The 13,544-nt window shown below is 36.6% G+C and overlaps 1 protein-coding gene across 1 annotated transcript; it reads right to left on the reverse strand.

Moving 5' to 3' along the window:
- Positions 1 to 1,447: 1,447 nt before the first annotated feature.
- Positions 1,448 to 2,073, reverse strand: LOC120161455 (transcription factor MYB13-like). Its single transcript, XM_039171698.1, has 3 exons — positions 2,028 to 2,073; positions 1,808 to 1,937; positions 1,448 to 1,709 (listed from the first exon to the last, which is right to left on the reverse strand). Exons 1-3 carry the CDS (start codon positions 2,071 to 2,073, stop codon positions 1,448 to 1,450), a joined length of 438 nt encoding a protein of 145 aa, XP_039027629.1.
- Between the last annotated feature and the right edge of the window lie 11,471 nt (positions 2,074 to 13,544).

Consider the following 13,544-nt stretch of genomic DNA (forward strand, 5'->3'; position numbering starts at 1 on the left):
TTTCAGTGGTTGAATGAATGGTTGTTATCTCTAGAGATCAAGAGTATTTAAAAATAATCAAGTCATTTGTGTATTAAAGACATCAAGAGTATTTGAGCGTTTATTATCAAATGATTGAGAATCTTTAGAATAAATACTATCTTATAATCACTTTAGACTAATAAAAAATAATTATTATGATCCATATTTTAAAAAATTGAAAAAAAACCCCTAACACAATCAATCAAAATCTCAAAATAAAATAAAAGTCTCTAGTTTATAATATAATGTTAAATTACAATCTAAGGTGGGATTACAAAATTACGATTGTAAACGTTTTTTTTTCTTATAACAGAATCCTTATTAAAAAATGAAATATCTAAAATTACAATAAGGTTTACTATCATCGTAAATTAAATACATACTTTAGATATTTTTTATAACATTGAAACTAATCACTTTGTGTCATATAAGGACCGTACATGGAAAATGTTAAAAATCTAAGCAAAAAACTCGAACAAAAAATAGATACAGACAAATCTGAATGCATCGACAAACGAACCACAAAAAAAGGATCAAGTTATTGAAAGACCATTGAGAACCTCAAATCAGAGCCTAGCATCGTGAGAAACTATCCACAAACACAAAATCGTGTATCCAAATTCAATTTGAAGGTCCATAGCATAAAATATCAACAAGATTACAAATAAGCGTCATCTTGATAAGTCGTGACCTCGTCAAATTCTATCTTGAGAAAACATAAAATAAAAAGAATGATAAAATAACTGAGAAAGAAGACGAAAAATATGCCACAAACGTAGAGAAAAATATGTCATTAAGGTAAAGAGAAACGTGTCACAAAGATAACTGATCGTCGATCACCAATATCAAAATTGATATCGTAATGGACTAAACAAAATCAAAGAAAAAATAATATAATTTATAAAAAAATATACAAACTGTAAAGAAGTAAAAAAGGAGGACGATTATAGTTATTTTGAACGTTAAGTCATAATTTATTTTGTTATGAAATCACTATAGTTACAAATTGTGATTGCGATATCAAAATTACTTTAAAAATCGTTATAAAATGACCGCTACTTTGTCGTCGCAAATTAATACTATTTTTTTATTAAAAATTAATACTATAATTTAGATATGCACTGCTATTATTAAATTAATGGAGTGGCCCAGAAATCGTCCAGAGGATCATAGAGGTGTTGATGTTGGCTGTACCACAGTCCACAATGCTTCGCAATCGAAACCTTCTGCCCTCAATGGCTGCTCCAAAAAAACTCGGTATTTCCCAATAGTTTTCAGACGAAACAATATTTTCCCTCATGCTTTCTGTGTTATCAACTTCCACAGTTTGGTGGCAGCCTGATGGAGAAAAAGTAGTGCTGTAAGCGAATGATTCAGGGAAGTCGGCCATTGTAGGGATATTCAGCAAGACCGAGGAATCAGCATCTCACCAATTCTCCTCAATACTGGAATTGTTTTCTGTGGTTGCTGATGCTTCACAATCGAATTCGAAGCCTTGTGCTATTAATGGCTGCTCCATAAAACTCAGCATCTCCCAATAGTTTTCAGATGAAGAAAAAGTACTATTGTAACTCGATTGTTCTGGGAAGTCATCCATTGTAGGAATAATCAGCAAGCTTGAGGATTCAGCATTACACGAATTCTCCTCAATACTGGATTGGGTTTCTGTGGTTGCTGATGCTGAGTTGCTATTCTTCAATACTACCCCTTTCTTCAGGCGAAAATTCCAGTATTTTTTTTGATATCGTTGTCAGTTCTGTGTGGAAGCCTTGCTCCTATGGCTGACCATCGATTTCCGAGCTTCTTTTGAAAGTGGATTATGGTTTCTTCTTCCCTGGTGAAGTTTCCATGCCTTATATCAGGTCTCAAGTAATTCATCCAACGAAGCCTGCAACTCTTCCGTGACCTTTGCAGCCCTACAAATCAAAGCAAACTGCTAATAAGAAATAAATGTTGATATGAAATTCAAGTTTTTCATTACATCTTGTTCATTGAAGTGATCATACCAGCAAATCTGGGCATCTCATTCCAATTCCAAATGCCATATCTCATGATATAAGCAATCAGCTTGTGGTCTTCATCAATAGTCCACGTTCCTTTCTTTAGATATGGCTGTCTCACCCTATGTTGCACCGATACAGATACGGGAACGAATGCGGGGACTGGGACGAGAAACGATAATTTCTAAAATTATAGGATATAGGAACGGCAAGGGTAGGGCATATAAAAAAAGTTAAATTATAAATAGATGTAAATAATCATAAATAAAGTCAATACTTTATATAAAATTGGTATAACACCCTAATTTAAATCTAATTAAAAATCCTAACATATGATAATTTTTTTCTAAATCCCTAAATTAATTTTGGTGGCTAATTTGAAAATACTGCAAAACTTATTGCCAGATTCGAAAGCCTTAGAATGCTCAAAGATCAACTGACAACTAAACCAAAAATTATTTAAATTTTATTCTCTCTTATCCTTCCCATCCCCCGCGCGGCCTGTTCCTTCTTCCTTTTCTTTCTTTCTTTTCACAAAACCTAGCCGTCGTTCATTCATTCATCGCCGTGTCGCCCCTTTCGCAGCACTGTGATACTCCTCAAAACATCCCCAAGTAAGTTTTGACCGTCTCCGAATTTGGTCAACCATATCCTACCACCGTGGCATGTCCCCGGTTGTATCTCAGCCGTCCCATGCCCAAAACATATCAGATACTTGAAACGGGGCTCCTTTGCTTTCCCCGTGCTTCATAGGTCTCACCATCTAATTCAGACTACTCTGTAACTTGATTCTTCAATTACCACTTATGGAATACGAATCTCTCAATTAATTCCATCTATATTTATATGGGTTGTAGATAGTATGGGAAAATTTTTTGACTTGTGTTTGAATTGCATTTTGGGTGGACGAGTTTACTTGGAAAATTTTTGCTCTAATCGGTCTTTTCTAATTCCACCAATAGCATGGGATTTGTCAAAGTTGTTTGATGTCATTGTCAGTCTAAAACTGGGGCTGTCATTAATAAAATATATGTTTTTTGTTGCTCGTTCTACGAATTAAGTAAATAATCAATTTAAAATTAATTATAAAAGGCCATGGTTGATGGTCTAGATTTTTAATATATTTTTTCTCTCTATACGACAAAATCTAGTTATTCATAATTGTTGTTACGTTGGAAAGTTTAACTCTTTTTGCAGTGTTATATAACTTCAGATTTTTTTAAGTATAATTATAATATATTCATGAGTCGAATAAAACATCAATAATTTTTTACTGCATGCATACATGACAAATATATTTATGTCTATCATAAGCAAAATATAACAGATCAGTGACAGTCCGATGAGTAAGAGCATAAGAAATAAAAAGATGAATCACTCTGACGTCTCAAAGCAATAGACATATAAAAGAAAACCTAAAGAATATTTGAAGTGAACAAATGAAAAATGAATTGTAACCCCTAGACCGATGCGGGTAGCCCGATCCGATCCGGGAAGTCACATTAGGGCCACCTGAGTGACCCACTGTAAAAATAGCGGAAATTTTAAAACTTTTATTGAAACATGTAACTTATAAAATCAGTTGTCACTATTTAAAAATAAAACAGATTTCCAGACTCGTATATAAATCAAAATACAATTACATGCCCCCTAATCACATGTACCATACTCTGCAACAAACACCGGAAGAACTCCCTTACTGAAGTTGATAGATGCACTGGTACAATTCTTTTAACCTGAAAAGGTGAGTAATAGAGTGAGCTTTGGAAAGCTCAGTAATACAGAACTACCAGATGATGCTGAAAAACGTGCAGATACAGATAAACATATTTTCCTTATTGGTTCAGATATTTACAGATTTTTATGTTGAGCAGAGATCCTACTGATATTTCAGGTACATGTTGTACTTCCATCCCATTCAATTTGGTCTTCGTGGTTGATTGTTGAACAAACGTCCAATTCTTAGTACTGAATACGATCTAGATCTGAGCTGAACTGAATACTTCCAAGATTCGTCATCGAGCCAAACTTGAGAAGACGAACATATGTTCCAGTAATATCTATGCCATTCAGGTATTGACATAGCTTTAGGGTTGATCTACTCACTTAAATTATTTTCCATTACCTTTAAAGGTAGTCCAATACCTATGCTTACTTGGATTCCTTAATTAATCCAAGACATTTACTTAATTTAGGCCATAAGGGTATTTGGTAATTTTGATGTTCAGTTTTATTCCATTCATTTCAGAACTCGAGGATATTCAATCATTCCTGAGCTTGGTGATATTCTTGGGTCATTTCCAATATAGGGGTATTTTGGTCATTTTACAGATCTACGGTATTTCAATCTTTTCCTTCCATCCGATCTTATTATTTAATTCAATCTTATCATTTACTTCAGTCCTTTCGAACAATTCTGACAGCAGAATACCCCCGATAAATTACTCTTCCAGTATTTACTCATTATTCGAATATTTTCAGGTCAAGTGTCTTCTCAGACATTACAAACGGAATATCATAAATTTTCCTGCACTAAGTCGGGATCTTAACAATTAAATCCGTACTTAATCGAGTTAAGTACGAATCCTCTAAGTATTTTCTCATTCAGAGTCATCTCAGACTATTCTACCTCTTAAGGCATTTCCGTAATTTCTTAGCCAGATAAGTTCGATAGCTCTTAACGAAAATGATATAATTTAGAGATCCTATGATTAATTGCTTTCTTGAACAATCTCTGATCTTGAAATAATTCCCTTAACACACTTCTAGTATCTTGCATAAACCTTCTTGGGGTTAAAAACCGGTTCTCCATAATTTCCAAGTAAAACTAACATTTCTTATGCACATCAATAGTTTTAGTAGATCAATAATTCTTTTCAGATTTATTAATCCACTTCCAGAGACAATTCTTATCATTTTCCAACATAAGGGTAATTTCGTAATTTTCCCTAATCGAAATATTCTTTAATTTATCATCTAAGTACCTTTAATGAGATAAATTATAATCTACAATCCATGGTTAATTCTTTTATTACTTAATTCCAGAACTTGTAATTTAATTCAAACCGTCCTCCAATTTCTTATAATAGTCATCTGAGCCATATTCAGTTATCTACTTTCTACCGTATTCGTACCTAGTGTAGATCTTCATTAATTACACATATGAGACCAAACATTTCCATTCATGCATTTATCAATACCAACATGTTCCATAAAGCATAAAGAGGTAGTAAATTATTACCTCGATTTCCGTGCACTATTGATCGACCATAAAAATTCCATTCGAACGTCTTTGATCTTCAATTCAACTTCCAATAATTCCTCAGATACATATCAACATAAATTATATCAGAAACAGAGCTTAATTACGATAAACGGATCGAATCGGGTGATAAATTAGTGAAAGACGGCTTAACGGGTTCGAATTTGGCGAAACGGAATTCGGATTCGGATTCAGGACGTCGAAAGCATAAAATATGACTTTTCGGAAATTTGGAATTTTTGGTCAAAATCAAAGTCAACGGGTTTGACCAGGAATTTCGAGACCTTCGGGTTCGAATTTCGAAAAACGGACAGCGGAATCGGATTTGGAACGTCGAAAAATGTCAGGATAGGTATACTCGGTTGAAGTCAAAGGTCGTTTAATGCACGATCAAAGCCGGTCAAAGTTTTGGTCAACAGTGGTCAACGCCGGTCAACGATCAACGGGTCAACGGGTCAACGGGTCGAGTCAAAGGGTCGGTCGGGTCGTGACCGGTCAAACCGGTCAAAACAGTTCCAAAACCGGTCAAACCGGTCACCTTTTCCTTCCCCACGCGCAGTGGCGGGGCGTGGGGGCGCGTGAACAGTGCTAAAATCCCGGAAAAATTTCTAAAAATTATTTTGAGCGATTTCGAGATACTTACAAAGCTCGTTTCACAATTTTAAACGGCGGAGAGCTCGATTTCAACGAATCGGAAACTTTGACCGCTTCACCTCCTCACGCGCCGCCGTGGACGGAGACCAAGGATGACACCGGCAAACTCGAAACGATGCAACGAACACGATGGTGCGGGAGGTGTAAACGGATGACCCGATCGTCGTGAATCGATGAAAAACCAACTAAAACCGAGTTATTACCGACGATACTTCTGACTGAAATTCACGACGAACGGTGATGATTCACGACGAAAGGTTTGAGGGGTTTTGTTCATCGGTTGACAACGAACACGATGGTGGTTTTGGCTCGTCGTTTGGAGGTCGGACGGCGAGTAGATCGGATTTTGAAGTAGGGAGAACGGGAGAGGAAAACTGGAAAATTTTCCAGAAACATACGGGAGTCTGGGGTTTATAACATCTCATAATTAAAAATGGCTAAACCAAGAGTTTAGCCACTGAACTTCCTGCACTTCTTAAAACGGTCTGCCATCTTTGAAATCTTACAATTTAATCCCCAAATTTCTTCCAAATACCAATTAAATTCACCATTTTATAATTTCTTAAATTTAGCCCCTAAATTGAAGTGTTACAATTCTCCCCTCCTTAAAAGAATTTCGTCCTCGAAATTCATTCATGTCACATAATTGCATAAATGAAACTTCCATCAACTCTTCCATATCTTCGAGTAGCTTTTATAGAATACGGATTCTCCACTAATCCTTAACCAGTTGAATATACATTCTTATCAAACTCTCTATCATTTCAATAAAAGAATCCGAACGAAAATTTCCTCGAGTAATCAATCTCATCAGAATTCTCCCTCAGTCTAAGTAAATAATCAAAACAACTTTATCCTTGTGAAATCAATTCAGCCTTGGTTACGTGAATAGGCTCATAGAGCAGCAGCATATCCCAATTTCATTTTTGGAGTCGGGTCAGAATTTCTCAGATGAATAACTCTCACATAGCTCGTGAGGTACTTTACAACGTTTAGACAGATGTTACTGGTATTCCTTTTTGTACAAGTATAGCCTTAACGGATAGAAACTTCGGTTTATTCGTTACAGATAGGGACTCAGCCATGGAGTTCCGGCTTAGAGAGGTACGATTGCAATCTAGAGGCATGTACTGATTAGAAATATTTTGACATTCGACCGGCCGTCTAACTTGAAATTTTTGACTCAAACCATAGCTCTGATACCACTAAATGTAACCCTAGACCGATGCGGGTAGCCCGATCCGATCCGAGAAGTCACATTAGGGCCACCGGAGTGACCCACTGTAAAAATAGCGGAAATTTTAAAACTTTTATTGAAACATGTAACTTATAAAATCAGTTGTCACTATTTAAAAATAAAACAGATTTCCAGACTCGTATATAAATCAAAATACAATTACATGCCCCCTAATCACATGTACCATACTCTGCAACAACACCGGAAGAACTCCCTTACTGAAGTTGATAGATGCACTGGTACAATTCTTTTAACCTGAAAAGGTGAGTAATAGAGTGAGCTTTGGAAAGCTCAGTAATACAGAACTACCAGATGATGCTGAAAAACGTGCAGATACAGATAAACATATTTTCCTTATTGGTTCAGATATTTACAGATTTTTATGTTGAGCAGAGATCCTACTGATATTTCAGGTACATGTTGTACTTCCATCCCATTCAATTTGGTCTTCGTGGTTGATTGTTGAACAAACGTCCAATTCTTAGTACTGAATACGATCTAGATCTGAGCTGAACTGAATACTTCCAAGATTCGTCATCGAGCCAAACTTGAGAAGACGAACATATGTTCCAGTAATATCTATGCCATTCAGGTATTGACATAGCTTTAGGGTTGATCTACTCACTTAAATTATTTTCCATTACCTTTAAAGGTAGTCCAATACCTATGCTTACTTGGATTCCTTAATTAATCCAAGATATTTACTTAATTTAGGCCATAAGGGTATTTTGGTAATTTTTATGTTCAGTTTTATTCCATTCATTTCAGAACTCGAGGATATTCAATCATTCCTGAGCTTGGTGATATTCTTGGGTCATTTCCAATATAGGGGTATTTTGGTCATTTTACAGATCTACGGTATTTCAATCTTTTCCTTCCATCCGATCTTATTATTTAATTCAATCTTATCATTTACTTCAGTCCTTTCGAACAATTCTGACAGCAGAATACCCCCGATAAATTACTCTTCCAGTATTTACTCATTATTCGAATATTTTCAGGTCAGGTGTCTTCTCAGACATTACAAACGGAATATCATAAATTTTCCTGCACTAAGTCGGGATCTTAACAATTAAATCCGTACTTAATCGAGTTAGTACGAATCCTCTAAGTATTTTCTCATTCAGAGTCATCTCAGACTATTCTACCTCTTAAGGCATTTCCGTAATTTCTTAGCCAGATAAGTTCGATAGCTCTTAACGAAAATAATATAATTTAGAGATCCTATGATTAATTGCTTTCTTGAACAATCTCTGATCTTGAAATAATTCCCTTAACACACTTCTAGTATCTTGCATAAACCTTCTTGGGGTTAAAAACCGGTTCTCCATAATTTCCAAGTAAAACTAACATTTCTTATGCACATCAATAGTTTTAGTAGATCAATAATTCTTTTCAGATTTATTAATCCACTTCCAGAGACAATTCTTATCATTTTCCAACATAAGGGTAATTTCGTAATTTTCCCTAATCGAAATATTCTCTTAATTTATCATCTAAGTACCTTTAATGAGATAAATTATAATCTACAATCCATGGTTAATTCTTTTATTACTTAATTCCAGAACTTGTAATTTAATTCAAACCGTCCTCCAATTTCTTATAATAGTCATCTGAGCCATATTCAGTTATCTACTTTCTACCGTATTCGTACCTAGTGTAGATCTTCATTAATTACACATATGAGACCAAACATTTCCATTCATGCATTTATCAATACCAACATGTTCCATAAAGCATAAAGAGGTAGTAAAGTATTACCTCGATTTCCGTGCACTATTGATCGACCATAAAAATTCCATTCGAACGTCTTTGATCTTCAATTCAACTTCCAATAATTCCTCAGATACATATCAACATAAATTATATCAGAAACAGAGCTTAATTACGATAAACGGATCGAATCGGGTGATAAATTAGTGAAAGACGGCTTACCGGGTTCGAATTTGGCGAAACGGAATTCGGATTCGGATTCAGGACGTCGAAAGCATAAAATATGACTTTTCGGAAATTTGGAATTTTTGGTCAAAATCAAAGTCAACGGGTTTGACCGGGAATTTCGAGACCTTCGGGTTCGAATTTCGAAAAACGGACAGCGGAATCGGATTTGGAACGTCGAAAAATGTCAGGATAGGTATACTCGATTGAAGTCAAAGGTCGTTTAAAGCACGATCAAAGCCGGTCAAAGTTTTGGTCAACGCCGGTCAACGGGTCAACGGGTCAACGGGTCGAGTCAAAGGGTCGGTCGGGTCGTGACCGGTCAAACCGGTCAAAACAGTTCCAAAACCGGTCAAACCGGTCACCTTTTCCTTCCCCACGCGCAGTGGCGGGGCGTGGGGGCGCGTGAACAGTGCTAAAATCCCGGAAAAATTTCTAAAAATTATTTTGAGCGATTTCGAGATACTTACAAAGCTCGGTTCACAATTTTAAACGGCGGAGAGCTCGATTTCAACGAATCGGAAACTTTGACCGCTTCACCTCCTCACGCGCCGCCGTGGACGGAGACCAAGGATGACACCGGCAAACTCGAAACGATGCAACGAACACGATGGTGCGGGAGGTGTCGTAAACGGATGACCCGATCGTCGTGAATCGATGAAAAACCAACTAAAACCGAGTTATTACCGACGATACTTCTGACTGAAATTCACGACGAACGGTGATGATTCACGACGAAAGGTTTGAGGGGTTTTGTTCATCGGTTGACAACGAACACGATGGTGGTTTTGGCTCGTCGTTTGGAGGTCGGACGGCGAGTAGATCGGATTTTGAAGTAGGGAGAACGGGAGAGGAAAACTGGAAAATTTTCCAGAAACATACGGGAGTCTGGGGGTTTATAACATCTCATAATTAAAAATGGCTAAACCAAGAGTTTAGCCACTGAACTTCCTGCACTTCTTAAAACGGTCTGCCATCTTTGAAATCTTACAATTTAATCCCCAAATTTCTTCCAAATACCAATTAAATTCACCATTTTATAATTTCTTAAATTTAGCCCCTAAATTGAAGTGTTACAATTCTCCCCTCCTTAAAAGAATTTCGTCCTCGAAATTCATTCATGTCACATAATTGCATAAATGAAACTTCCATCAACTCTTCCATATCTTCGAGTAGCTTTTATAGAAATACGGATTCTCCACTAATCCTTAACCAGTTGAATATACATTCTTATCAAAACTCTCTATCATTTCAATAAAAGAATCCGAACGAAAATTTCCTCGAGTAATCAATCTCATCAGAATTCTCCCTCAGTCTAAGTAAATAATCAAAACAACTTTATCCTTGTGAAATCAATTCAGCCTTGGTTACGTGAATAGGCTCATAGAGCAGCAGCATATCCCAATTTCATTTTTGGAGTCGGGTCAGAATTTCTCAGATGAATAACTCTCACATAGCTCGTGAGGTACTTTACAACGTTTAGACAGATGTTACTGGTATTCCTTTTTGTACAAGTATAGCCTTAACGGATAGAAACTTCGGTTTATTCGTTACAGATAGGGACTCAGCCATGGAGTTCCGGCTTAGAGAGGTACGATTGCAATCTAGAGGCATGTACTGATCAGAAATATTTTGACATTCGACCGGCCGGTCTAACTTGAAATTTTGACTCAAACCATAGCTCTGATACCACTAAATGTAACCCCTAGACCGATGCGGGTAGCCCGATCCGATCCGGGAAGTCACATTAGGGCCACCGGAGTGACCCACTGTAAAAATAGCGGAAATTTTAAAACTTTTATTGAAACATGTAACTTATAAAATCAGTTGTCACTATTTAAAAATAAAACAGATTTCCAGACTCGTATATAAATCAAAATACAATTACATGCCCCCTAATCACATGTACCATACTCTGCAACAACACCGGAAGAACTCCCTTACTGAAGTTGATAGATGCACTGGTACAATTCTTTTAACCTGAAAAGGTGAGTAATAGAGTGAGCTTTGGAAAGCTCAGTAATACAGAACTACCAGATGATGCTGAAAAACGTGCAGATACAGATAAACATATTTTCCTTATTGGTTCAGATATTTACAGATTTTTATGTTGAGCAGAGATCCTACTGATATTTCAGGTACATGTTGTACTTCCATCCCATTCAATTTGGTCTTCGTGGTTGATTGTTGAACAAACGTCCAATTCTTAGTACTGAATACGATCTAGATCTGAGCTGAACTGAATACTTCCAAGATTCGTCATCGAGCCAAACTTGAGAAGACGAACATATGTTCCAGTAATATCTATGCCATTCAGGTATTGACATAGCTTTAGGGTTGATCTACTCACTTAAATTATTTTCCATTACCTTTAAAGGTAGTCCAATACCTATGCTTACTTGGATTCCTTAATTAATCCAAGACATTTACTTAATTTAGGCCATAAGGGTATTTCGGTAATTTTTATGTTCAGTTTTATTCCATTCATTTCAGAACTCGAGGATATTCAATCATTCCTGAGCTTGGTGATATTCTTGGGTCATTTCCAATATAGGGGTATTTTGGTCATTTTACAGATCTACGGTATTTCAATCTTTTCCTTCCATCCGATCTTATTATTTAATTCAATCTTATCATTTACTTCAGTCCTTTCGAACAATTCTGACAGCAGAATACCCCCGATAAATTACTCTTCCAGTATTTACTCATTATTCGAATATTTTCAGGTCAAGTGTCTTCTCAGACATTACAAACGGAATATCATAAATTTTCCTGCACTAAGTCGGGATCTTAACAATTAAATCCGTACTTAATCGAGTTAAGTACGAATCCTCTAAGTATTTTCTCATTCAGAGTCATCTCAGACTATTCTACCTCTTAAGGCATTTCCGTAATTTCTTAGCCAGATAAGTTCGATAGCTCTTAACGAAAATAATATAATTTAGAGATCCTATGATTAATTGCTTTCTTGAACAATCTCTGATCTTGAAATAATTCCCTTAACACACTTCTAGTATCTTGCATAAACCTTCTTGGGGTTAAAAACCGGTTCTCCATAATTTCCAAGTAAAACTAACATTTCTTATGCACATCAATAGTTTTAGCAGATCAATAATTCTTTTCAGATTTATTAATCCACTTCCAGAGACAATTCTTATCATTTTCCAACATAAGGGTAATTTCGTAATTTTCCCTAATCGAAATATTCTCTTAATTTATCATCTAAGTACCTTTAATGAGATAAATTATAATCTACAATCCATGGTTAATTCTTTTATTACTTAATTCCAGAACTTGTAATTTAATTCAAACCGTCCTCCAATTTCTTATAATAGTCATCTGAGCCATATTCAGTTATATACTTTCTACCGTATTCGTACCTAGTGTAGATCTTCATTAATTACACATATGAGACCAAACATTTCCATTCATGCATTTATCAATACCAACATGTTCCATAAAGCATAAAGAGGTAGTAAAGTATTACCTCGATTTCTGTGCACTATTGATCGACCATTAAAATTCCATTCGAACGTCTTTGATCTTCAATTCAACTTCCAATAATTCCTCAGATACATATCAACATAAATTATATCAGAAACAGAGCTTAATTACGATAAACGGATCGAATCGGGTGATAAATTAGTGAAAGACGGCTTACCGGGTTCGAATTTGGCGAAACGGAATTCGGATTCGGATTCAGGACGTCGAAAGCATAAAATATGACTTTTCGGAAATTTGGAATTTTTGGTCAAAATCAAAGTCAACGGGTTTGACCGGGAATTTCGAGACCTTCGGGTTCGAATTTCGAAAAACGGACAGCGGAATCGGATTTGGAACGTCGAAAAATGTCAGGATAGGTATACTCGGTTGAAGTCAAAGGTCGTTTAATGCACGATCAAAGCCGGTCAAAGTTTTGGTCAACAGTGGTCAACGCCGGTCAACGATCAACGGGTCAACGGGTCAACGGGTCGAGTCAACGGGTCGGTCGGGTCGTGACCGGTCAAACCGGTCAAAACAGTTCCAAAACCGGTCAAACCGGTCACCTTTTCCTTCCCCACGCGCAGTGGCGGGGCGTGGGGGCGCGTGAACAGTGCTAAAATCCCGGAAAAATTTCTAAAAATTATTTTGAGCGATTTCGAGATACTTACAAAGCTCGGTTCACAATTTTAAACGGCGGAGAGCTCGATTTCAACGAATCGGAAACTTTGACCGCTTCACCTCCTCACGCGCCGCCGTGGACGGAGACCAAGGATGACACCGGCAAACTCGAAACGATGCAACGAACACGATGGTGCGGGAGGTGTCGTAAACGGATGACCCGATCGTCGTGAATCGATGAAAAACCAACTAAAACCGAGTTATTACCGACGATACTTCTGACTGAAATTCACGACGAACGGTGATGATTCACGACGAAAGGTTTGAGGGG

This window comes from Hibiscus syriacus, unplaced genomic scaffold, assembly GCF_006381635.1.
Source record: "Hibiscus syriacus cultivar Baekdansim isolate YM2019G1 unplaced genomic scaffold, ASM638163v2 tig00111402_pilon, whole genome shotgun sequence".
NCBI classification, from domain to species: Eukaryota; Viridiplantae; Streptophyta; class Magnoliopsida; order Malvales; family Malvaceae; genus Hibiscus; species Hibiscus syriacus.